This window comes from Podarcis pityusensis, assembly GCF_964106645.2.
Source record: "Podarcis pityusensis genome assembly, chromosome: 8".
In the NCBI taxonomy this organism is placed as follows: domain Eukaryota; kingdom Metazoa; phylum Chordata; class Lepidosauria; order Squamata; family Lacertidae; genus Podarcis; species Podarcis pityusensis.
The window spans coordinates 79594912-79620590 of NC_138033.1; the positions used below are offsets into that span (position 1 = coordinate 79594912).

At 50.1% G+C, this 25679-nt stretch overlaps 1 protein-coding gene across 5 annotated transcripts; it reads left to right on the top strand.

Annotated features, from left to right (window-relative positions):
* Positions 1–1091: 1091 nt before the first annotated feature.
* LOC308483519 (F-box only protein 6-like) lies at positions 1092–25588 on the top strand. 5 transcript variants are annotated; one of them, XM_081017556.1, is made up of 6 exons: positions 1092–1251; positions 12228–12507; positions 14452–14578; positions 18819–18914; positions 21131–21266; positions 23243–25588. In XM_081017556.1, exons 2-6 carry the CDS (start codon positions 12249–12251, stop codon positions 23387–23389), a joined length of 765 nt encoding a protein of 254 aa, XP_080873682.1. In that variant the 5' UTR covers positions 1092–1251; positions 12228–12248; the 3' UTR covers positions 23390–25588. The 5 variants fall into 5 exon arrangements, with proteins under 5 accessions (XP_080873682.1, XP_080873679.1, XP_080873678.1 ...); XM_081017553.1 differs by having other exon boundaries at positions 1093–1251; positions 12224–12507; XM_081017552.1 differs by lacking the exon at positions 1092–1251 and adding an exon at positions 10757–11011.
* The last annotated feature ends 91 nt before the right edge of the window (positions 25589–25679 follow it).

Below are 25679 nucleotides of genomic sequence, written 5' to 3' on the forward strand. Positions count from 1 at the left end.
GTTCCAACCCAAGCCCTGCTTGACTTTCCTGCCTGTGTCCTGTATCTGTTTAGCAAACTGCCCCTTGCTCTTCTGGTCTGCTCCTTGCATTGTCCACGAGCGCCTCTCTTCCTGTTGTCCCTCCAGCCTTCCTGCAGGCCTAACCCCAGCATCCTTTTCCATTGTAGCCAGCCCTGTGAAGTTAAGTGTGAGATAGATATGGGACAGAAGCCCCAGTACTATGCATTAACAAAGAAAAGGACTTACAGTGATACCTCGGGTTAAGTACTTAATTCGTTCTGGAGGTCCATACTTAACCTGAAACTGTTCTTAACCTGAAGCACCACTTCAGCTAATGGGGCCTCCTGCTGCTGCTGCGCCGCCGGAGCATGATTTCTGTTCTCATCCTGAAGCAAAGTTCTTAACCTGAAGCACTATTTCTGGGTTAGCAGAGTGTGTAACCTGAAGCGTGTGTAACCTGAAGCGTATGTAACCCGAGGTACCACTGTACTATGCATGAACTGAAGTTCCTCAAGTTGCAGTTCCTTGTTAGGGGTGGATACTGTTGTAAGAATTTTAAGGCCTCAAATACAGTGGTACCTCGGGTTAAGAACTTAATTCGTTCTGGAGGTCAGGTCTTAACCTGAAATTGTTCTTAACCTGAGGTACCACTTTAGCTAATGGGGCCTCCCACTCCTGCTGTGCCGCTGCCACACGATTTCTGTTCTCATGCTGAAGCAAAGTTCTTAACCCGAGGTACTATTTCTGGGTTAGTGGAGTCTGTAACCTGAAGCATATGTAACCCGAGGTACCACTGTACTGTCAAAATAAAGATCCGTAGCTGAAATGCCACAACTTAACAGAAGCATTCCCATTTTAAAACGTTAACATAAAGACCACCTTAAAAAAAATATTTTAAAATAGCAACGACAGGAGGCTCGGGTTGAGACAGCAAACGGAATTGAATGGCTTCCTGGAAGCGAACCTGGAAATCCCCAACTGGTGACTGACGACAGTGGCACTACTCTAAACTTTTCTCAGCTCTGTGTGGCGCCTGGGATTTCCCTTCTTCTGGGAGCAGAAGCAGAGGCCGCTTGGTTGGTGGAGGAGAAGCACCGGGCGGGACTTCCCCCGGCTTGTCATTTTAATATTTCCTCCTGCATACTTTCTGTTTCTCCCTTTCTCCCCTCCCCACATTTTTTGCATTCTCTCCGTTTTGCAACTGGGTGCTGCTCGGGGCAGAGACTCCTTTTCCATTGCTCCGCTGGAAAGGTAAAAATCCAGTTGTTGTTGTTGTTGTTGTTTTTTAAAGTGATGGGGACCTCGTGCAAGGCAGCGAAGGGGGTGGGTTGGTTGTTGTTGGATGTGTCTTTTTTTTTGCGCGAGTGTGTTTCGCGAGAGTTTTTTGCACGTGAGAACGCAAAAGGGGTCTGTAGGATGGAGTCGGTGGACAAACCCCCCTCCCGGGTGCATTCCGCAAAAAAAAAAAAAAACTCTCCCCTTAAGCCATGCAAAGCTTACCGATACCAGCATAGAGGCAGATAGAGCGGAGGGGGGGGTGGAGATCTTGAGGCTTCTGTGTGCAGTTTTGGGGCAGGGGTCGGGGGGGGGCAGAGTTGTTGCTGCTTTGGGGGGGTCTTGCTTTTGAGCAGCCTGTTGGGGCAGCTGGTTGACCACAGTGAGAACAGGATACTGGGCTGATCCGATGTTTTTACATTAAATAACCAAGCGAAATATTATTATTATTATTTGTTTCACTTTATGATGTATATAAAACAGAACAGTTGCAGATGGGTTAAAACAAGAAAGTCCAGGTAAATAATATGAGCGTTATCCGATTATAAAGTATACTTCCAGATTTGTGATGAAAAGCTTGTTTGTTTGTTTTTAAAGTGTTGAATAATAAACAGCGGTGCTGAAAATTGGCCATATTTTGGTTCTCTTCGCCGCGTAAAAAGGTCAGGTTTGCTCCGCAAGGCTGTGGCGAGTTTCGTTTGCTCAGAAATCGGAAATCGGAACTGGACCACGCCTCAACAGTTGCCCCAAGGCATGGGGCATTTCTCTCTGGCTTTGCCTTCATTTGATTGCAAAAAGAGATTAGACAAAATGGGCTGATTTGCTTGCAGGGAGGTGATACAGTGGTACCTCGGGTTACATACACTTCAGGTTATGGACTCCGCTAACCCAGAAATAGTGCTTCAGGTTAAGAACTTTGCTTCAGGATGAGAACAGACATCGTGCTCCGGCGGCACGGCAGCAGGAGGAGGCCCCATTAGCTAAAGTGGTGCTTCAGGTTAAGAACAGTTTCAGGTTAAGAACGGACCTCCGGAATGAATTAAGTGCTTAACCCGAGGTACCACTGTATTGATGTTGCGTCAAAGCAAGTGTTGCGTCCACACATTCGATTTTATTTTCTTATCTTATCGCTTTCCTCCTTGCAAAAAACTCCCCAATCTTTTTGGGAAGCAGGTTTGTTGCACAAGAGACCATTCAAATAATTTAGAATGGCACAAACAGTTGTCATATTTTGAAAAGGACGCTATGATGACTCTCATTTTAAATACCCCCTACTATATGTAGGCTATAAAGGTAAAGGGACCCCTGACCATTAGGTCCAGTTGCGGCCGACTCTGGGGTTGCGGCGCTCATCTCGCTTTTTTGGCCGAGGGAGCCAGCGTTCAGCTTCCGGGTCATGTGGCCAGCATGACTAAGCCGCTTCTGGCGAACCAGAGCAGGACACGGAAACACCATTTACCTTCCCACCGGAGTAGTACCTATTTATCTACTTGCACTTTGACGTGCTTTCGAACTGCTAGGCTTGCAGGAGCAGGGACCAAGCAATGGGAGCTCACTCCGTCGCGGGGATTCGAACCGTTGACCTTCTGATCAGCAAGTTCTAGGCTCTGTGGTTTAACCCCCGGGGTTCGAAGTGCAAGTAGATAAATAGGTACCGCTCCGGTGGGAAGGTAAACAGCATTTCCGTGCGCTGCTTTGGTTCGCCAGAAGCGGCTTAGTCATGCTGGCCACATGACCCAGAAGCTGTACGCCGGCTCCCTTGGCCATTAAAGCGAGATGAGCGCCGCAACCCTAGAGTCGGTCACGACTGGACCTAATGGTCAGGGGTCCCTTTACCTTTACATGACAGGGTTGTTGCATAGGCATCTTCATGTTAATAGTGGGGTACACACTACAGGGTTGTTGTATAAACCTGCTCTTCTTCTCTTCTCTCTCTCTCTGTCGTACACAAACACCAAACGCCGTTGAAGTCTGTAGTTTATTAACAATGAATTAAATTGCTGAACTGGCATAACACTCCCTCTCCCAAACCACGTGGCTGTCATGGCATTGGGATGCTTTTAACCTTTAAAGCCACACCCGAAATGAAAAATGAGTTACATAAATCAGGAACTGGAACTCCTGTTGTTAGTCCTTTCTGTTTCGTTGGGGCAGAGGTTATAGGGGCTGCTTTCACAGCTCTGATAACAGTCTTCATGTGCATAAAGATAGATAGGTATTAAAACCGCTAAATAAAGATTGGTTTATTCCAACAGGCCTTCGGGAACTGATTTATTTATTTTTATTTTTAAAGAAAGGGCTTTTAAATACTGCAGGGCTGTATTTATTATCTGTTGTCAGGGCTGCCTCAAGTCTCAGCTCACAAAAGACCAACGCCAATCTCTTCTTATATACAAAAGTGTTTATTGCAGTTCATTGTTTGCTTCACATCCGAGGCGCGCAGCCCCACGTCTGTTACGCTTAGACCGTTGAAGTCCCCTCTGAGTCAGTCCCTCCCCTGCACCAGTTTAAGAAGCTTGCGCTGCTCCACCTCTTCCTCTCTTTCCTTTTCCGCAGGGTCTTCCTGCCCCCTGGGGTTTCGCCCCTCCTGGATTCCCCTGACGCGGAATCCCCAGACTGCGATTCCCCCCTCCTGCGGGCTTTGGGACCTGGCTCCTCCTCCGGGCTCCCTGTACTTCCGCGCGCCTCTACATTTGAACTTGGCGCGCGCGCCCAACCTCTAACCTTCCTTTTGACAGTTACACTACTCCCTTCACTACTCCCCTCCCCTTCCGGGAGGGTGGCTTGCTCCGACCTCCCTCCCTTCTCTGCTGCCGGAGCTGCTTCCCCTGATACACTGGAACCTCCACCCCCTTCGCTGCACTCTGGCGGGGAGGCTGGTCCTGACGCCCAGCTGCCACTTTGGGATCCCCTGCTGGCCCCCTGTTCCTGACACCTCCCCCCTGGGGCTCCCCTGGCCCTGACCACCGGCGCCCCCTTCTGGGAATCCTCTAATTCGCTGGAAAGACTCATGGAATCTCTTGAGTCATTGTCATCCTCTTCCTCGCTGTCCTGGGATTCATCCCCATCGCTCTCCATCTCCTGCCTACCCTGTGCCTCTGTCCCTGAACCCCTGACATCCATTCCCCCCCTCGAAGCCCCCCCTTCCCCCCTCCCGCTGCTCGGGCGCAGGTTCCGGGAGCTCCGTTGTAGCGGGGGTAGATGCTGGATACAGTCTGTCGACGTCGATCTCCTCTGCTTCCAGTTCAGTGTATGAGTGCTCGAAACCAGGGTCCTCCCCCAACACATCCAAGTCCTCCCCTCCCCCTGTTACTTCAGGCGATGCTGCTTGCCAAGGCTCCCGTCGCCACCCCACTTCTGGTTGATCGTCCCACCAATAAGAGCGGTCCGTGTCCACCCCCGAGCACGATCCCCTTGGAGGGCTCGATTCCGGCGTGGTCCCCTCTGTGGAGGAGAACCCCCGGAAGGTGCTGTCTGAAAGTGTGGGCGTAAAAAGCCAGTCGTCAAAATACTCCGCTGGCATGGGCCTGTGTGGGAAGAGTGCATGGAACTCGTCTTTGAGAAGAGGTTCCTCCAGAGCATAATCTGGCACCCAACTGTTGGCGCTGGCCGGGGTACCTTCCCTGGCGAGGAGGTATTCCACTCCCTCCTCCCCCCATCTCGAGTCCAGAATTTCCGTGGCCTCGTTGAGTGTCGGGGCCCTCGGTGACTTCCCCCCCCCTGGTGACTTTCTACGTGGGTCTGGTGCCGTCCCTGGCTCCTGAAATCTGTGTGGGGCTTTGTAGGGTGTAAGCACCGACCTATGAAAGACCGGGTGCATTCTGGAACCTTCTGGGAGTGTCAACCGAAAAGCTACGGGGTTGATCCTGCCCTCAACTTGGTATGGCCCTAGCTGTTTGTGTCCTAGCTTCTTCTTAGCCAACGACTTGGCCGGCACCGCCTGAGCTGCTAACCACACCCAGTCCCCCACCTGGATGTCTTCTCCTGCCCTCCTGTGCCTGTCTGCCTGCACCTTGTAGGCGTGTTTAGCTAGTTCCAAGTGCCGTCGTAGCTCCTCGTGGACCTCTTGCAATTCTGCTGCTAAATGCTCAGCTCCCTGCGACTCCCCCTGCGTCGTTGTCTCCAACGCCGGGAAGGTTCTGGGATGTCGCCCATTGTTGGCGAAGAACGGTGTCACCCCCGTTGACGCGTGCTTCGTGTTGTTGTAGGCAAACTCGGCCATTGGTAAGTAGTCCACCCAAGTTGCAGGCTGTTGATTGGCGTAACATCGCAGGTACTGCTGCATGATGGCGTTGACCCTCTCCGCTTGGCCGTTGGTTTGCGGGTGTCTCGCCGACGCTAAGTTGATCTTGACATTCAGGATGCCCAGGAGCTTCTGCCAGAAACTGGAAATGAATTGGCGACCCCGGTCGGACAAGATGGACCGTGGTAAGCCGTGCACCCGGAACACGTGGTCTATGAACAGCTTGGCGGTCTGTTCCGCTGTTGCCACCTTCGCGCAAGGAATGAAGTGCGCCATCTTGGTGAAGAGGTCTACAACCACAAGCACCGTCGTCTTGCCTCGCGAACTGGGCAGATCAGTAACAAAGTCCAGCGCCACCCTTTCCCACGGCTGTGGTGGCGTCTCCAGCGGTTCCAGCAATCCCGCTGGCTTCTTGTGCACTGGCTTGGACCTTTGACAAGTGTCACACCTGGCGACGTAATCCGCGACCTCTCCTCGCATCTGGGGCCACCAAAAGTCCCTGGCTACTAAGTCCGCCGTCTTTTCCTTGCCGAAGTGACCCGCGCTGGGTGCGTCGTGTAACTGCTGTAGAACCTTCGCGCGGAGATCGTCTCCCGGCACGTAGAGAGCACCTTTGCGGGTTAGCAGGCCGTCGCGTATCTGGAATTCGTCGTCCTTTGCTGTCCCTCTGCGCACCTCCTCCATCTTGGATTGTGCGAACGGATCCGTCTGTAGCGCGCGTCGTACCGCGTCCAGGTCCACGGCGGCGGAAGCGCATGCCCACGCCTGCGGTGCGAAAATGTGCCTGGCTGCCACAGGTGCCGCTTCCTCGAGATACTGCGGTTTCCTGGAGAGAGCATCCGCTATGACGTTGTTGTCTCCCGGGATATACTCTATCTTGAAGTCGAAATCCGCAAAGAACTCCGCCCATCTTATGCGCCTCTGGCTCTGGAGCTTCGCCGTGCGCCAATACTCTAGGTTCTTGTGGTCCGTGCGGACTTGCACGGTGTGCTTGGCTCCGATGAGGAAGTGCCGCCACGCCTTGAAAGCCGCGTGGATGGCCAACAACTCCCTGTCCCAGATGGTGTAGTTCTGTTCCGACTTGCTGAGCTTCCGGGAATAGAAAGCGCAGGGCCTCCAGTTCCCTTGCGGATCTTCCTGCAAGAGGACGGCCCCCACTGCTCTGTCAGATGCGTCAGTTTCAACTCGCATGGGCCTGCCGGGATTCACGTGTAGCAGCTGTTCTTCGGACGCGAAGAGGCTCTTAAGTCTCCTGAAGGACTGCTCCGCCTGGTCCGTCCAGGTGAACTTTTTCTTCTTGGAACTGAGGGTGTCCGTGATAGCTGCCGTCTCTTTCGCGAAACCCCTGATGAACTTGCGGTAAAAGTTGGCGAAGCCGACGAACCTCTGGACTTCCTTCCGATTGCGCGGGCTATTCCAGTCCAACACCGCGCGGACCTTGGCGCTGTCCATGGCTAGTCCCTTGGACAGCCGGTAGCCCAGGAAATCCACCTCCGTCACGTCGAACTGGCACTTCTCCAGTTTGGCGTAGAGTCTGTGCTCCCGCAGCCTCTGCAGGACCTCCTTTACGTCTCTCTCGTGAGTCTCCTGCGATTCTGAGAAGATCAGAATGTCGTCGAGGAAGCAGACGCACTTCTTGTAGAGGAGTCCCGCTAGCACGTGGTGCATGAAGGCTTGGAAACAGTGGGAGCCATTTTGGAGACCAAACGGCATAACTCGGTATTCATAGGTGCCCAGCGGCGTGAACATGGCCGTCTTCCACTCGTCACCTTCCCTCATGCGTATTAGATTGTATGCTCCGCGTAGATCCAACTTGGTGAAGATCCTCCCCTTCCTTACCGTCGCAAGCAGGTCGTCAATTTTGGGCATGGGGAAGGCCTTGGGCTTTGTCATCGAGTTTATGGCCCTATAGTCCACAATGAGCCTTTTTTGGGGCGTGTCCTTCTTCTTCACGAAAAACACAGGACTGCCCCCCACTGCCTTGGATTCTCGGATGAATCCCCGCTTCAAATTGTGATCTATGAACTCCCTGAGTTCCTGCATCTCATCTTCAGACATGGAATACAGCTTCGCAGCCGGTAGCGTCGCCCCTGGTAAGAGGTCAATTGCACAGTCGTAGGGCCGGTGGGGTGGTAATTGGTCAGCTTCTTTTTCGCAGAAGACCTCCAAAAACCCCTTGTACTTGTGGGGCACTGCCTGCACCATGCCTAGATGCAACTGTTGCCCTTCCTCCTGGCCCTCCTCCTCCTGGCCGGTCTGGATGCAATGTTGTGCGCAGTAGGACGAGCCAAAGGTGAGCTGCCGCTGGTACCACGCTAATGATGGGCTGTGTCTATCCAGCCAACTCATCCCCAACACTATAGGCGTGTCTGACAGTCGGGTGACATTGAAACTGATGACCTCGCGATGATTCCCAATTTTCAGCAGCATGGGTGGCGTCTGTTGTACCACTTGCCCGCCCAGCAACATCCTGCCATCTACCGTGACGACGTTCAGAGGCAGCGTGGCTGGTAGTAGCGCTATGCGATGCTGCTTGATGAACTGCGCCCCCACGAAGTCTGCGTTGCTCCCTGAGTCAATTGTAATGGGGACTTCCAGGGTGAGTCCATTAGGTAGCTGGAGAGTAGCAGTGAGCTGCACCACTGGCTTGGGTGGTAAGGGGTTTGTAGGCTGCAAAAGCGCTGGGGACTGCTTCACTGACTTGCCTGGCTGAGCCCCAGCATGTCTGCTTCCAGCCAGGCATTGTCGTTTCCCTGAAACTGCTCTCCTTGGAGCGCTTCCCCTGTTACTGTTGCTAAGGCTGCAGTGTGCTTCTGGAGCCTCTGGGGACACTCTTTGGCCATGTGCTGCGCACTGTCACAGATGTAACACTTCCTGGTCCCTCTAGGAGGCTTCGCCTTGACTGCTCCGGACGCTGAGGCTCCGGCAGCTGTCTGAGCCTTTGCACCACCCAGTTCCATTGGTTCTTCCCCCTCCCTCAGCCGAGGCGAGGGATGCGTATGTCCCAGGTCGCTGGGAAGAAAAGGAGGCACTCTAGCTGGTGCGCGGACTTGGCGCCCCTCCTCACTGTGCCAAGGGCGTTCTTCGTGGCGCACTCCTATCGTGAGTGCCCTCTGCACGACGTCTGCTAGGGTTTGAGGTCTGTCCCCCCTGGCCAACTCATCTTTTACGGAGCCATGAAGCCCCTCCCAGAACAAGTCTCTCACTGCCAATGAGTCCTTTTCCCAGCCCAGCACATTCAGCAAAGCAAAAAAGCGAGAATGGTACTGACGCACTGTAGCCTTGCCCTGCCGCAATCCATGCATCTCCCGGCGCGCCACATCAACATCTACTGTAGATTGGAAGCAAGCGTCCATGGCTTTGATAAATTCATCAGAGTTCCTGCGGGCAGGACCATCTTCGCGCCACAAATTGCGTAACCAGGCTCTAGCTTCCCCATGCAAGTGGGACACAATAAAGCCTACCTTCTCCTCCTCATCTTTGAAGTCTTTCTGAAGCAAATGCAGCGCGTATACGACGTCTGCTCTGAAACTGGGATAATGCTTCAGGTTTCCATCGAAGTGGGCTACTAAATTGCCCCCCCTCCGTCCGAGTCCGATTCCCTCTGATCTGGACCCCGGGAACCCCTCTTTGCACGCATGATCCCACCTGGCTTGTAGATCCTGGCATCGCGCTTCTGCTTCGGCAACTGTCTTCTGAGAGACCAGTACTGCAGCGGAGAGTTCAGCGACTGCGTTTTGCAGGGTCGTTATCTGCTCCTCAGTAGTCATGTCTGCCAAACTTCGTGAGCTTTGCAAAAAAAAATTTTGCGGTTTGATGAGAGGGGACTTACTGTCAGGGCTGCCTCAAGTCTCAGCTCACAAAAGACCAACGCCAATCTCTTCTTATATACAAAAGTGTTTATTGCAGTTCATTGTTTGCTTCACATCCGAGGCGCGCAGCCCCACGTCTGTTACGCTTAGACCGTTGAAGTCCCCTCTGAGTCAGTCCCTCCCCTGCACCAGTTTAAGAAGCTTGCGCTGCTCCACCTCTTCCTCTCTTTCCTTTTCCGCAGGGTCTTCCTGCCCCCTGGGGTTTCGCCCCTCCTGGATTCCCCTGACGCGGAATCCCCAGACTGCGATTCCCCCCTCCTGCGGGCTTTGGGACCTGGCTCCTCCTCCGGGCTCCCTGTACTTCCGCGCGCCTCTACATTTGAACTTGGCGCGCGCGCCCAACCTCTAACCTTCCTTTTGACAGTTACACTACTCCCTTCACTACTCCCCTTCCGGGAGGGTGGCTTGCTCCGACCTCCCTCCCTTCTCTGCTGCCGGAACTGCTTCCCCTGATACACTGGAACCTCCACCCCCTTCGCTGCACTCTGGCGGGGAGGCTGGTCCTGACGCCCAGCTGCCACTTTGGGATCCCCTGCTGGCCCCCTGTTCTTGACACCTCCCCCCTGGGGCTCCCCTGGCCCTGACCACCGGCGCCCCCTTCTGGGAATCCTCTGATTCGCTGGAAAGACTCATGGAATCTCTTGAGTCATTGTCATCCTCTTCCTCGCTGTCCTGGGATTCATCCCCATCGCTCTCCATCTCCTGCCTACCCTGTGCCTCTGTCCCTGAACCCCTGACATCTGTATATTAATATTTTTTAAAATATTGTTTCAATTCTATTAGTGGCTTAATGACTATGATTACCTTTTATATGTTCTCAGCTTTTAGGTTTTTAATCTCTGTTATTATAATTTTTGTAAGCAGCTTTCAGTCCTGGTCTGGAAAGAAGGCGGGTTATAAAATATAACGACAACAGTAATGGTAATGAATTCATATTACAAATATTGCTGTTATTATTTATATCCCACTTTTCTTCCAAGGTTCCCTGCCAATCCCATCATTTTTTCCTCACAACATCCCTGTGAGGGAGGTTAGGGCTGAGTTTAATGACTGAATTGCAATTTGAACCCTGGTCTCTTCCAGGCCCTCTAACCACTATGCCAGACTTTTTTTTGTGAATAGCCATCAGTTTTATCCTTCAAGCAGATGGTGAGGGTGGCAAAATGGTGTCAAGAACGAACCAGGAAATTCCATTTTTATGCCATGAAATTTTGTCAGAACTGTTGGGGAACTGCCAGGCATAGTAGGAGAGCAGGCGCTGCCCCCCCCCCCCAGCAGATTTCCCACAGATTTTGACACTCAGATAGACACTCTCGGTTTGCGGAGGCTCCAAAAATCCATTTAGCCCATAATTCCGTTTCCAGTGACAACCGGGTAGAAGCTTCTAAGGAAGTTCACAAGAAAGCAGGGCCTTCCCTGCTGTTCCTACTCCACCCCCATATGATCCTCTGAGGTATACTGCCTTGACAAATGGAGGTTCAGATCAGCTATAATAAGAGCCAGTGGGGGGGGGGGACACATATCTCTAGTTTCGACAATCTGCTTTCCACAGAAGCCTTCATCAAGGCATGAAGACATGAAGGAGATGGCCTGCTTCCCTCTTGACCGAACACAGTGTCAGGTATATTGCCTTGGAGTATGGAGGTTCTGTTCAGGTGCTGAGACCAATACACTTCTGAAACGCCAGGGATGGGGGGAGCAGTCTATAAATTATTTCATGCTAACCCTATGCCAGGATTTATTTATTTTTTGCAATGTTTTATTGTTTGCTTAAAATTATTATTGTACAATATGGGTTGTATTCAACTCACTTTTACTCATAGAGTAGACCCATTGGACCTCAGGCATATCCAGTAATTTCAATGGGTCTACTCTGAGTAGGGGGACGTGGGTGGCGCTGTGGGTTAAACCAAGAGCCTAGGACTTGCTAATCAGAAGGTCGGTGGTTCAAATCCCCATGACGGGGTGAGCTCCCGTTGCTCAGTCCCTGCTCCTGCCAATCTAGCAGTTCGAAAGCACGTCAAAGTGCAAGTAGATAAATAGGTACCACTTCAGCGGGAAGGTAAATGGCGTTTCCATGTGCTGCTCTGGTTCGCCAGAAGCGGCTTAGTCATCCTGGCCACATAACCTGGAAGCTGTACGCTGGCTCCCTCGGCCAATAAAACGAGATGAGCGCTGCAACCCCAGAGTCGGCCACGACTGGACCTAATGGTCAGGGGTCTCTTTACCTTTACTCTGAGTAGGAGTAGTAGGGGATAGCTGTTTAAATTAACTTTAATTTTTAAAAAGCCAGAGGCTTTTCTATTAGGATTTGTAGGTGCTGATATCCCAAGGGAGCAGAAAATACTCTTTATGTATGCAACGACAGACGCATGGATGCTATTAGCCCAGGGATGGCTAATAGAGAAGAATGGCAAATTAAACTGTTGTTGGACTATGCCAAAATGGCAAAGCTTGACCAGAAAGCTCAGGAACCAAGAAGACCAAAACTTCAACAAAGAATGGGGGAAACGTATAATTTATCTTGGAGTCCACTGCAAGCAGGTGAAAACATTAGCAGAATTGCGATAACACTTGTAACCTAGCAAGTACTATGGAGTTCTTTAAAACGTGGGACTATTGAAAACGATGCAGTAGGAAAGGTTTAACAATAGGGCCCATGGAGGTGAAGTCCAGAGATTCAGAGGAATCTTTTAATCGTTGATGTGTATGGTTGTATGTGTATGTTATGATTTTATATTCAAAGAAAAATGATTTCAAAAATAAATAAATAAATGTGGCCCTTCCCTCAACAGCTCTTTTACCGATTTATTATTTTTTTCCTTTTTTGCAGACAGCTGAGAGCACCCCAGAGTAAGATGGTGAGCATCGGAGATTTGCCGGAAGACATCCTGATCGATGTGCTGTGCCTGGTCCCCGCCAGGGAGCTGGTTCTCCGCTGCCGCCTCGTTTGCTTGCTGTGGCGCAACTTGGTGGACCTCCCTTCGCTGTGGAAGCGAAAGTGTCACCTTGAAGGGTTCCACCCCCGTGCGCCGGATAGGAACGTTCCCGACTGGAAGATATTCTACTTCCTCTCCACCCTGCGGAAGAACTTAATTCAGAACCCTTGTGCCGAAGGTTTGTTCTTGTCTTGCCAAGACAGAAGTACTGTTCTTGGGGGACAGGGGGTGAGCTGGTGTGGAGGACTCCCTGGTCCTGAATGGGGTAACTGTGCCCCTGAAGGACCAGGTGCGCAGCCTGGGAGTCATTTTGGACTCACAGCTGTCCATGGAGGCGCAGGTCAATTCTGTGTCCAGGGCAGCTGTTTACCAGCTCCATCTGGTACGCAGGCTGAGACCCTCCCTGTCCGCAGACTGTCTCGCCAGAGTAGTGCATGCTCTGTTTATCGCCCACTTGAACTACTGCAATGCGCTCTATGTGGGGCTACATTTGAAGGTGACCCGGAAACTACAACTAATCCAGAATACGGCAGCAAGACTGGTGACTGGGAGTGGCCACCGAGACCATATAACACCGGTCTTGAAAGACCTACACTGGCTCCCAGTATGTTTCCGAGCACAATTCAAAGTGTTGGTGCTGACCTTTAAAGCCCTAAACGGCCTCGGTCCAGTATATCTGAAGGAGCGTCTCCACCTCCATCGTTCTACCCGGACCCTGAGGTCCAGCTCTGAGGGCCTTCTGCCGGTTCCCTCACTACAAGAAGCTAAGTTACAGGGAACCAGGCAGAGGGCCTTTTTGGTAGTGGCACCTGCCCCGTGGAACACCCTCCCATCAGATGTCAAAGAGAAAAATAACTACCAAACTTTTAGAGGGCATCTGAAGGCAGCCCTGTTTAGGGAAGCTTTAATGTTTAAAAGGTTATTGTATTTTAGTGTTTTGTTGGAAGCCGCCCAGAGTGGCTGGGAAAACCCAGCCAGATGGGCAGGGTATAAATAAATTATTATTATTATTATTATTATTATTATTATTATTAGTATTAGTATTTGGCGCAGATTTCGAGCTGATTTGGAGCACCCTTCCTTCAAACGTTGGTGGGGTGTGGGTGGCGTTGAGCTGGGCCTCAAAAGTCTGGAGAATGGGATGCGGCCCTCAAGGCCTTTCTGTCTGGCTCTCAGGAATTTTGCGAGCCACGCCCCCTTCTCCACAAGCCACACCCTTCGCCCTCCCTGCTTCCCGACCTGAGCGTTTGTCCCTGGATGGGATGTAAAAAGGAGGCGGGTGGCGCTGTGGTCTAAACCACCGAGCCTCTTGGGCTTGCCGAACAGAAGATCGGCGGTTCGAATCCCCACGACGGAGCGAGCTCCTGTTGCTCTGTCCCAGCTCCTGCCAACCTAGCAGTTCGAAAGCACGCCAGTGCAAGTAGATAAATAGGTACCGCTTTGGTGGGAAGGTAAACAGCGTTTCCGTGCACTCTGGTTTCTGTCACGGTGTCAGATTGTTGAAAACCTTTGAAACTCAATAAAAAACAATGGGCGAAAAATAAAGAGAAAAGAACAGCCGTAGTGATCACTGTCATGGAATCATAGAATGGTAGACTTGGAAGGGACCACGACATAGCTGTCAACATTCCCTTTTTCTGTGGGAAATACCCTTATTCCAGCGCTGCTTCCCGCTGCTATCCCGGATTGTTAGATATCCCGTAGACTGTCCCCGGGACACGTGAGGCTGCTGATCCCTTATTTTCAAGGCTGCTGATCCCTTATTTTCAAATCTGAAAGTTCACAGCTATGGACCACAAGGGTTATCTTGTTAAACCCGCTGCAATGAGGGAATCTTTCGCCCCACGTGGGGCTCGAACCCACAGCCCTGAGGTTAAAGAGTCTCATGCTCTGCTGACTGAGCTATGGAAGGATCTGGTAAAATGCCAAGAGCGGTCAGAGCAATTCAGAGCCTTGAAAAGCACATCCAGCTGAAAGAGGAAGTGGAAATGAGTGCCTCTCTTTCAGTTTCCTCCTTCAGCTCTGTGTACTTGTCAAGGGACTTGGAAAAGGTCACTGCCAATTGGACAGTGATGGTGTCCTCTGCTTTCATTATATCTTCTCTTTCTGCTTTCCCCTACAGCGGGCTTCAACTCCTGGAAAATTGAACAGAATGGAGGGGACGAGTGGAAGATTGAGGACCTTCCTGGACACCATGGGAGGGAATTTCCTGACCCGCACGTCCGCAAATACTTCGTGACATCTTACGGGTGAGGATTGTGGGTCTTATGTGAAAGATCTTAGTGTTGTACCTGACAAACTTCTTCCTTTTCGGGTATGCCAGTTTGCACCCAGATGCCACCCTCTGGGTTGTCTCCAGCCAAGTCCTACTGAGAGACAGGCCAGCTGAAATTCCTGGACCTAAATCGGTCTTGAGGACTAGTAACTTCCATTTTTTATTTATTTTTTAAATGAAATGAGATTCCTAGGGTGCACCAGTTTTCATCCAGATACCGACAATGTTCCATTCGAGAATTGACCCATTGAGGGGGGAAATGGACCATAGTCAGTCATGTCCCTTGACTGCAGTGGGTCTACTCTGAGTAGGACTAGTATTGGAAGTAACCCATGCTGAAAGGTGAGATCAGATTGGCCTCATTGTCTGGTTGCCAAAGAGAGCAGGAGGTAGGGTCATCGTGGCTGCCTGTCAGATGTTGGTGGGGAATCTGCGGCTTTGAGACGTTGTTGGGCTTCTAGTAGCCATGCTCCAGGATGATGGGAGTCGGAGTCCAGCAACACCTAGAGGGCCACAGGTCTCTCATCTCTGTGTTATGTAATAAACAAAAATCTGCCCTTATTCCCTTACGGGGGACACAAGAGCCCTTATAGAGTCCTTTGTAGGTTCTCCATCGGTCAGAGGAAAGAACAGAGGCCAACCAGAGAATATTGAGAAGCAAAGCGGCTTGTAAGCCTGATCTTTATTGAACAGTTGCAACAGGGTGCCCCCTTCACCCACAGGAGAAGGAGGAGGACCCAGAACCAAGGTGTGTCCCCCCTTATATAGACATTTTAAATTGCCAGCCCTGGAGTCCAAGACCACCCCCAGAAACATCATACATACATCACAGAAGGGGTGTAGCTTAAGACCACCCCCCAGATACATCATACCTACATCACGGAAAGGGAGGTCTACAGCAGAAATCTGAGTGCTTTGTTTACCTCCTGTCGTTGTTTATCTCCTGTCTGGCAGATTACCTGTTAATGCTTACTGGATTGATTCCCTGGGGAGCCTGGCCAATCTTTTGTAATGATAAATACTTAGTTCCTGAGCCAGATCACAGGCTCACCCTATTTATATACAGATAAGACAGGATTTGTGAAGGAAAAGACAACGGGGAGGCTTTTCCATTTGACTTTGCAGAAAAAAAACACCTGGCCAGTTTGGGAGTCAAAATGGCAACATGGCTGTTCTCTTGTGCAGCTTCAGACATGTGGTTTATATATTTATGTACGTGTTTGCTTGGTACATTTATGAACCTTTATTATATACATAAGACCTTAATTTTTTATTTCAGTTAAAAGAAGGCAGAGTGGTTATTGTCATGGAATTCTACTCAATATTGATCCAGAGCAGAACTCCGACATAGTTAGCAAAGTAAAAACTTAAACATTGCAAGATTCCCCAAAAATAGACCAGAGGCAATTGTATTTCATCCAGCAGAGCTTTACTGCTACTGAAGGCAAAGGAGCATAATGGTCACAAATAAAATACATACAGGATTGGCACTGTCCATAAGAAATCCAGTTGCAGCAGAAGTAACTTAAACTTACAATAACTTAGAATAAGTCTAAACCTTAACACTAAGCATACTATGTGCAGAACACCACACCAGAAGGAAAAGAGATAGGAATAGGAAGTGAAACCCGGGCTCCTCCTGGCCCTACTTTTATAGACAGCATGACCTTGACTGAAAGTGATAACAGAACCAGTTTAAGCCAGCTGTACTCAGCTTCTCGGAAGGAATAACCCAAAGATCATGAACCTTCTGCTTGTTTCTGTCACACGGAGAAGCTTGAGGCGTTCCCAAAGCAAAGGAAGGATTGAACTCTGATTAATAAGAATACACACAGAGGCTTGAACCAGCAAGACTCTGGGAAGGGTGCGTATAATAATCTCTGTCTCCACCCTCTAGCCCAGGTCGTTTTATTCACAAAAGAACTTTTTTCAGAGTGTTCGTAAGAACCAATCAGATATCTTCTGAGCATTTCAACAAACCCCAAGTGGGGACAAAGTTAAACTACCAAAACTAATTAAGCACACATATTTCTGGGGTAAACAAAACAGAACTACAAAGGAGTGCATTTGGCAACCCCTGAGGTCATGAACAAGCAATACACTTGATAAGAAGGATGGCCAGGAAGATAGCGATCATTATCACCTTCCCTAAGATTAACATCCTAAGATTAACATATCAGAAAAGCTGCATCAAAGAAACTTGCCCACTTTCTTTATGGCCCAGGAGGCATGCCTGGCAAAGCAACTGGCAGTGTACGTGACTGGTCAAGAAAGAGAAATGGAAGAGGGATGCAGAGGTTTGGAATGATCAAAAATCATATCAAAATAGTTTAAACCCAGTCAACGCAATGCTTTCATTGCTGACACAGATGGTTTACTCTATATTTGTTATAATTCCTCATAGCAATCCCACCTGTTCACTACAAAGCTTCCAGAATAAGTAGAATAGGAAAGATCTCTACATATCAGAGCAATGCTTTTTGCACTAAGAAATGCAAACTGACAGTTACGGTGGTAGCCAGGGGCAGTAAAGGCAAGTGATGGAGTTCAGGGATGAGGAACCTGTAGCCATCCAGGACTCCCATCAGCCCCAGTCAGCATGAGATAATGGGAGATGTTGTCATACAACATCTGGAGCTTCTCCAGCTCTGCATTAAAAGGAAGCAGAGTTCTGACGGTGTTAGCTAGGGGCAGCAAAGACAAGTAACAGTTCAATATGGTGAACCTGCGGCCTTCAGGATATTTTAGACCTCCCCCCTCAGCCAGCAGAGCCGATGACTGGAGATGATGAGAATTGTGTCCCAGAGCGACGCAGCTTCCTCATTCCTCCCGTAAAATTGGGTTGACGCGTTTGTTTGCCCCATTAGTCCTTCTGTCCCCCCTTAAATTTAATTTGAATTCAGCCTGATCTTTTATTTCCCTTTTCTTCCCTCCCCCTCCCCTTTTATGAAGATCACCCGCTCTGAGACCCCACAGCTAATTCTCCTCCGGCCTCCTTGCTGGCCCAAGTAGGGCCCAGCTAGCCCTGGGGATTATCTAATGCTTATTTCCCCTAAATTGATTTCTGAATTTTGAATTTTATTGTTATTCATGTTTTTATACTGTATTTTATGCTGTTTTTACAATTAAGTGTTTTAAATTTGTTGTTAGCTGCCCTGAGCCCGGTTTTTGAACCGGAAAGGGCGGGGTATAAATAAAAAATGTATTATTAAATTTGCGCTGAGACTTTCCAGTCCCGGAGGCTGTTTCCAGTGCTTCGGCTCAGCTCCGGAAGACACCATGCGGAGAAAATCCTTAGCTGTTTCCAAGAGCTTTTTCTCTGGCGGTGTGCAGTACTGCCACCTTTTGCAGGGGAGACTGGAGGGCTCCAAATTCCTGTCAGAGTATTATGCATACTTCTCCAAGCCTGGGGAAGCGCTTGCCCAGCTTTGGGAAGGAAGCACGATGCTCTGACAGGATTTTGGAGCCCTGCTGCCTCCTTCCCAAAGCCAGGCAGGGGAGGCCTCTTCACATGGGCAGGAGCACTAAGCAGCTAACCCGCCCTCACTGTCCAGCCTTGGCATCAGGCTACGCCCCTCCCCCATGCACTGCCCCACTTGCTGGTGAATACCAGCACTTTTTCCCCCTACAAGAAAAGCATTGGCATACGGCCTAAGCCCAGTCTACCTGAAGGAGCGTCTCTACCCCCATCGTTCTGCCCGGACACTGAGGTCCAGCGCCGAGGGCCTCCTGGCAGTTCCCTCCCTGAGAGAAGTGAGGTTACAGGGAACCAGGCAGAGGGTCTTCTCGGTGGTGGCACCCGCCCTGTAGAACGCGCTCCCATCAGATGTCAAAGAGATGCAACTACCTGACATTTAGAAGACATCTGAAGGCAGCCCCGTTCAGGGAAGTTTTTAATGTGTGACATTTTGATGTATTTTTAATCTTTGCTAGAAGCCGCCCAGAGTGGCTGGGGAAACCCAGCCAGATGGGCAGGGTACAAATATTATTATTATTATTATTATTATTATTATTATTATTATTATGGCCCCATGGAGAAGAGATCAAAATGGCCCAACGGGAATCTCAGGGGTGTGGTCTCCCTCCCTCTCAAGAAAGTGACTCTGAAGGTGTTTGTTTGCTTGTTGCAAACCTCTCCTCCCTGCCACACGCACTCCCTGCCCCCCCCTTTTGAACCACTGGTACTTTTGAACACCTCCAATGTGCCTTTGCAGGCTCTGCCTCAAAAACCAGCTTGTTACCTTAAAGAATCATGGCTACTGGGATGAGCTGATGGACGAGGTCAAGCCAGCTATTGTGGTGAAGGATTGGTAAGTAAATTGGGGTGGGCGGGAGGAGAGAACTCAGAGAAAGGAGGGCACAAAAACGGGAGGAAGGGGTAACAGCACTGAAAGCCCACTTTATTTGCTATAGAATGAGGCACACTTAATTCCTTGCAGGGGTAACTATTTGCAAAGGTATGTTCACCGTTAATCTCCTCCAATGGGGTAGTGGCCCTGGGGCTAGATACTATTTCTGCAGTGGGGTTTCTGCCTCCAGCATCCCAGAGCTGACCAATCTGCACAAAAGTGGAGCTTTTTAGCCACTGAGAAGGAGTCTTCTAACCCTTTGTGCCAACGGGAGCCAATTGGAGTGAAAAGAGGCAAGTCGGCCACTGAGAACGGGCTCCTAGGGTCCCTCTGGAGAAGGCATGTGGGAAACGAGTTGTTCTGTGTGCTTCAAAGCTATAAACAAGCTATAAACTGTAAACAGGTTGATACAGTGGCAGGATTTTAAGTGAACACTTGCAACTAGTAGAAGATTAGATAAAATTAAGGGAAATAATAATTGGATAAGTATGGAAATGGGACGCGGGTGGCGCTGTGGGTTAAACCACAGAGCCTAGGACTTGCCAATCAGAAGGTCGGCAGTTCGAATCCCCGTGACGGGGTGAGCTCCCATTGCTCGGTCCCAGCTCCTGCCAACCTAGCAGTTCGAAAGCACGCCAGTGCAAGTAGATAAATAGGTACCGCTCCAGCAGGAAGGTAAAGGGCGTTTCCGTGCGCTGCTCTGGTTCACCAGAAGCGGCTTAGTCATGCTGGCCACATGACCTGGAAGCTGTACACCGGCTCCCTCGGCCAATAAAGCAAGATGAGCGCTGCAACCCCAGATTCGGCCACGACTGAACCTAATGGTCAGGGGTCCCTTTACCCTTTACCTAAATATGGAAATGCAGCAGAATTTTGTTTATATAAGGAGCCAGAAGAGGGTATGCAGGGAAGTCTAGAGATTCAAAGAATCTCAAAGAGAAGGTTCGTGAAAATGTATCTGTTTAAATCCAGATCTGGTAGAAACGTGAGTTAACTTTTGTTTTTAATTGTGGAAATGTAACTGTGGAAAATAAATAAATTTACAAAAGAAAAAAAGCTCAGCATTTAGGAGCACTGAAATGCAAGGTTTCAAGGTGTGCAAGCTTTTATTACGTACAGTGGAACTTCTAAAGTCACCTTGAAAATTGATAGTGCAGCACTCCCAATCATTTGCCCGTGAAAGTAGTAGATCCAGGCAACTTGTGGAGATCTGCACTGATAGTTGCAATGCATCCCTCGTTATTAAAGGTAAAGGTAAAGATAAAGATAAAGGGACCCCTGACCATTAGGTCCAGTCATGGCCGACTCTGGGGTTGCGGCGCTCATCTCTCTTTACTAACCGAGGGAGCCGGTGTACAGCTTCCGGGTCATGTGGCCAGCATGACTAAGCTGCCTCTGGCGAACCAGAGCAGCGCACGGAAACGCCGTTTACCATCCCGCTGGAGCGGTACCTATTTATCTACTTGCACTTAGATGTGCTTCGGAACTGCTAGGTTGGCAGGAGCAGGGACTGAGCAAAGGGAGCTCACCCCGTCGCGGGGATTCGAACCGCCGACCTTCTGATCAGCAAGTCTTAGGCTCTGTGGTTTAACCCACAGCGCCACCTGCGTCCCATTCCCTTGTTATTAGTATTATATAATTATAAGATAATTGCAGGTGTGTGGCTGTGAGCAGGTAGGGTGGCCTTGGAGGAAGGGCCCCAGAACTTCCAAATTTGACACCGCCCTACCGACCTCCAGTGCCAGATTTACATATAAGCTAAACAAGCTCTAGCTTAGGACCCCACTCTCTTGGGGGCCCCCAAAAAATTTAAAGTAAAAAAACCTGGATGTACATTTCCAAAATATAAGATAAAAAACAAATAAAATAAAACCTACATACAGCAACAGTCTTTTGTGTTGTGTAGGCTCCTATGATGTACATCTTTTGTTATGTGCAAATGGCTTTAGGTCCATAAATTACCATATAGCATATATTCAACACAAAAAAAACAGTGGCAATTTGTTGTTGACAAAGGACAGCTGGACATAGAAAGGGCCCCATTACCTTCAGTAGCTTAGGTCCTCATCAAACCTAAATCCGGCCCTGGATGCTGCAAAGACGCAAGGTTAGAGCTGGGGTCTGCGCCCACCTGTCCAGTTGTGACATCCTTCTATTCCTCGTGTTCCGCATCCTAGGTATGCCGCCCGACACGACTGCGGCTGTCACTACCAGCTCCGGGTGGAGCTTCTTTCCGCAGACTACATTGTCCTGCAAGAATTTCACCCCGAAGACGTGGTCATTGAACCGTGGAGCGATGCAACATGGCACGAGGTGAAGGCATCAGGGTGGGGCGTGGCAGTGGGGTGGGCGTGGCATGGCTCTGCCTTCCCCCAGAGCACAACTGCAAGCTGGGCATTTGTTTTTTTCCGGTTTCTGGTCCTCGTGGGGCTTGTGTAGTCCAGCATCCTACAAAGTGGCCAGTTCGAGGGCAGAAACAGCGATCTCCCTACCTATGATTTCCATTAACTGATACTCAAGTACACCAGTTGATTTATTTATAGAAATATATTTGTAGATCACTATTCGTTTAAAATAAAAAACCCCACCAGAGTGGCTTACAACATATAGAAAACCATATACAGTGGTACCTCGTGTTGTGTAACCTGCAGGTTATGGAATCTTTGGGTTATGGCTGCCGCAAACCTGGAAACACTTCCAGGTTTCGCCGCTCATGCATGCGCAGAAGCGCTCTATCGTGCCATGTGTGTGCACAGAAGCTGTGCCTCTAGTTACGGATTTTTTGGGTTGCGCACAGCACCCCGAAACAAATCCGTAACCAGAGGTACCACTGTAGTTAAAATCAGAAACTCTGGAAAAATGTATTCTTAAAATCTGCATAGGCCTGGAGGAATAGAAAAGTTCAGCAGGCGTCTAAACGTCGGCACAAAAGGCACACCTGCCAAACTTCTAGTGGCAGAGAGTTCCACAGGACTGGGCCGATGACACTAAAGGCTCGCTTTCTTGTTGTCAAGTGAGTTGTCAAATAACGCTCCTGCAGAGGATGTCAGTGATCAAGCCGGGAGATAAGGGTTCAGGTGATGCCTGAGGTAGCCTGGACCTAAAGTTGTTCAAGGCTTTGTAAATTAGTGCAAGGAACTTGAACCTGGCTTGGCAGTAGACAGGCAGGCAGGGGAGATGCTTTAACAACGGTGTCATGTGGTCTTGACCCATCAGCAATCTGGCCGCAGCATTCTGCACCAGCTGGAGTTTCCGAACCACCCCCAAGGGCAGCCCCACGTAGAGCGCATTGCAGTAATCTTGCCCATGGACTGCAGTGGTCAGGTAACTTTGGTAGGTCTACTCTGAGCAGGTCTACAGCCTTAAAAGATCAGCAGAGGGCTGCTGCCTCTGTGCCTTGCGAGGCTCCTGATGTCGCGACATCCGATTGGCTACCTGGAGAACAGGACGCTGGGATGTTCAGACCTTTTGCTTCTTTATCCCGCGAAGGTGGCCTTATGATGCGATCAGGCCCAGAAACTTCACAGCATCCAAACCTCTTCCTCTGCGCAGCCTGGGAGTCATTTTGGACTCACAGCTGTCCATGGAGGCGCAGGTTGATTCTGTGTCCAGGGCGGCTGTCTACCAGCTCTACCTGGTATGCAGGCTAAGACCCTACTTGCCCGCAAACTGTCTCGCCAGAGTGGTGCATGCTCTAGTTATCTCCCGCTTGAACTACTGCAATGCGCTCTATGTGGGGCTACCTTTGAAGGTGACCCAGAAACTGCAATTAATCCAGAATGCGGTAGTTAGACTGGTGACTGGGAGTGGCCGCCGGGACCACATAACACTGGTCCTGAGAGATCTGCATTGGCTCCCAGTACGTTTCTGAGCACAATTCAAAGTGTTGTTGCTGACCTTGAAAGCCCTAAATGGCCTCGTTCTTGTATACCTGAAGGAGCGTCTCCATCCCCATCGTTCAGCCCGGACACTGAGATCCAGCTCTGAGGGCCTTCTGGTGGTTCTCTCATTGCGAGAAGTGAGGTTACAGGGAACCAGACAGAGGGCCTCCTCGGTAGTGGCGCCCACCCTGTGGAACACCCTCCCTTCAGATGTGAAGGAAATAAGCAGCTATCCTATCTTTAAAAAACATCTGAAGGCAGCCCTGTTTAGGGAAGTTTTTAATATTTAATGCTGTACTGTTTTTAATACTTGATTGGGAGCCGCCCAGAGTGGCTGGGGAAGCTCAGCTAGATAGGCGGGGTATAAATAAAAAATAACTATTATTATTATTCCATCTCTCTCTCCAGGTCTCGCACACGTTTCACGATTACCCTCGTGGAGTCCGCCACGTCATCCTTCACCACGGAGGCAGGGACACCCAGTATTGGGCTGGCTGGTACGGCATCAGAGTCACCAACAGCAGCATAACCATTGAGCCGGAGGTGGCAGAGTGAAAGCTCGTGGCGTGGAGAGGCTTGGCTGGATTTTTTAGAGAGACATATATACATATATCTATAAAACCTCCCTTTTCCGCACTTTCTTTCTTTCGCGTGGTTGATGGGCGAAGCATCCCTTCCTCTCCCCTTTAAATTTGCACAGCCGGTAATCCTCTTCCATCCCCGCCCTTGAGAAGGATCCCTTTTTTTGAAGACAACCTGTTTTTGGCAGTTTATTTAGAGCAAGCTGGCTCTCGCAGCGCTGATTGGCTAGCCCTTGTGTCGGTCATGGCTGTGTGCAGCGCTGATTGGCTGGCCTGTGTGTCCGCAGTTAGGACGCCGCTTCCTTTACGTCTTGAGAGCAGAGTTGGCGTTTATGTCGGTCATAAAGCCAGTTTTTTTATTTTAAAAATATTTCCCAGAGGACCAAATAAATGCCCACACTTGAAAAAGAAAGAAACCAGCCAGCTTAAAAGAAAGTTGGGGGCTTTTTAGTGGTGGGGGGAGGTGGGCAGAGAAGAGGGGAAACAGCCCTATCAATTTGGAGGCAGGCCTGCAAGGGAGATGCAGTAGTTCTGTAGGAGCACACCTGTTCAGGTAAGGCTGGGGAAAACTCCTGCCTGAAGCCCAGAGAGCCACTGCCAGTCAGTGTAGGAAGCACTGACCTAGATGGACCAACAGGAAAAGGCACCTTCCTGTTTAAACCAGTTCTTTATTCTAATCATGAGGGACACGGGTGGCGCTGTGGGTTAAACCACAGAGCCTAGGACTTGCCGATCAGAAGGTTGGCAGTTCGAATCCCCGTGATGGGGTGAGCTCCCGTTGCTCGGTCCCTGCTCCTGCCAACCTAGCAGTTCGAAAGCACGTCAAAGTGCAAGTAGATAAATAGGTACCGCTCTGGCAGGAAGGTAAACGGCGTTTCCGTGCGCTGCTCTGGTTCATGGCTTAGTCCTGCTGGCCACATGACCCAGAAGCCGTACGCCGGCTCCCTCGGCCAATAAAGTGAGATGAGCGCCGCAACCCCAGAGTCGGCCACGACTGGACCTAATGGTCAGGGGTCCCTTTACCTTTACCTTATTCTAATCATGAGGGCTAGCCTCTTCTAATTTTTATGGGGAGGCAGTTGCTCATTGAGGGAGCCCTTGCTCTGTACGCAGAAGGGATCTCTGGCACCTCCGGGTAGAGCTGGGGGCGCTCCCTGCCCGAGACCCTGGAGATCCATTGCCAGTCAGTGTAGACAGTGCCAAGCTGCATGGATCTGGTGGTCTGACTCTGCCTAAGGTGATGTCGTCGGTTTGTATTGGTGGCTGGGCAGGTGGCAAGCTGGATCCTTCTCTCCATTTCCCTGTATGTCTGTATGCAAACCCAACTTTCAGGTGTTCTCTGCTATTCCTGGCTAGGCTGCAAGCAGCGATGTAGTGGGTTTGTTCCACAAGGTGGTGGGTTGGGCCAGGATTTCCGGATCACTGGTTATTGCAAGGATGTGGTCATGTCCTCTGGCTTCAGAGAGCAAGTCAGACCAACTTTATGGTGGTGAATTCTATGAATGGATGCATCAGCTGCAATGACAAAAAAAAATGGAACCTCCAGCTTTAGACGCAGTCTACCTCCAAATACTTCTCGCTGGGCCAAAATAGCAGCAAATGGGAGGAATCTGGTTCCCTGCTGTGGGAAGCTAGAGCTGGATGGACTTTTCATCGGATACCAGGAGTTTTGTGCCTTCAGGCTCTGATCGGGCGCCACACAGAGGGAAGAATGGAATCTGGTACCTGAATTGTGCTGGTTTTTGTTTAGAGAACGAATAGTACCCCCAACCTGGGTAGGGGGCAGTTGTGTGGGGAGAGGCCTTAGCTTCAGCCCAACCTAAGACTCCTGCCCTTATGGCTCTATTAAGATCGGCACGTCCCATTGTAAAGCTTTTTCTCCAGGAGGGGCAAACCTGTTTTCAGGGTCTTAACGTCTGTCTGCTAACATTTCTTTTCCACAGGTGTGTGGAGACAGTTAAAATCATGCCCTCCTCCTCACCAGCAGTGGGCAGCCTTTCTCGCTACTTTGCTGCTGAAAGTGCCTGTTCTTGTCTTGTGTTTGCTCCTTTCGCTGGGAAAAGAAATGCAGAGACTGTTTTGGCACATCTCAAAAAGATCTCTGTTTTGCTGTTTTGTGATAGTGGAGGCAGGAGAATGCATATACAAGTAATAAAAAAAACCTGTTCAAACACCTATTTGCATGATTCCAGAAACCTCCTGCTCAGATTAGCAACGGTGTATCACCTAAACGCAGGGACACAGGTGGCACAGGGACGCGGGTG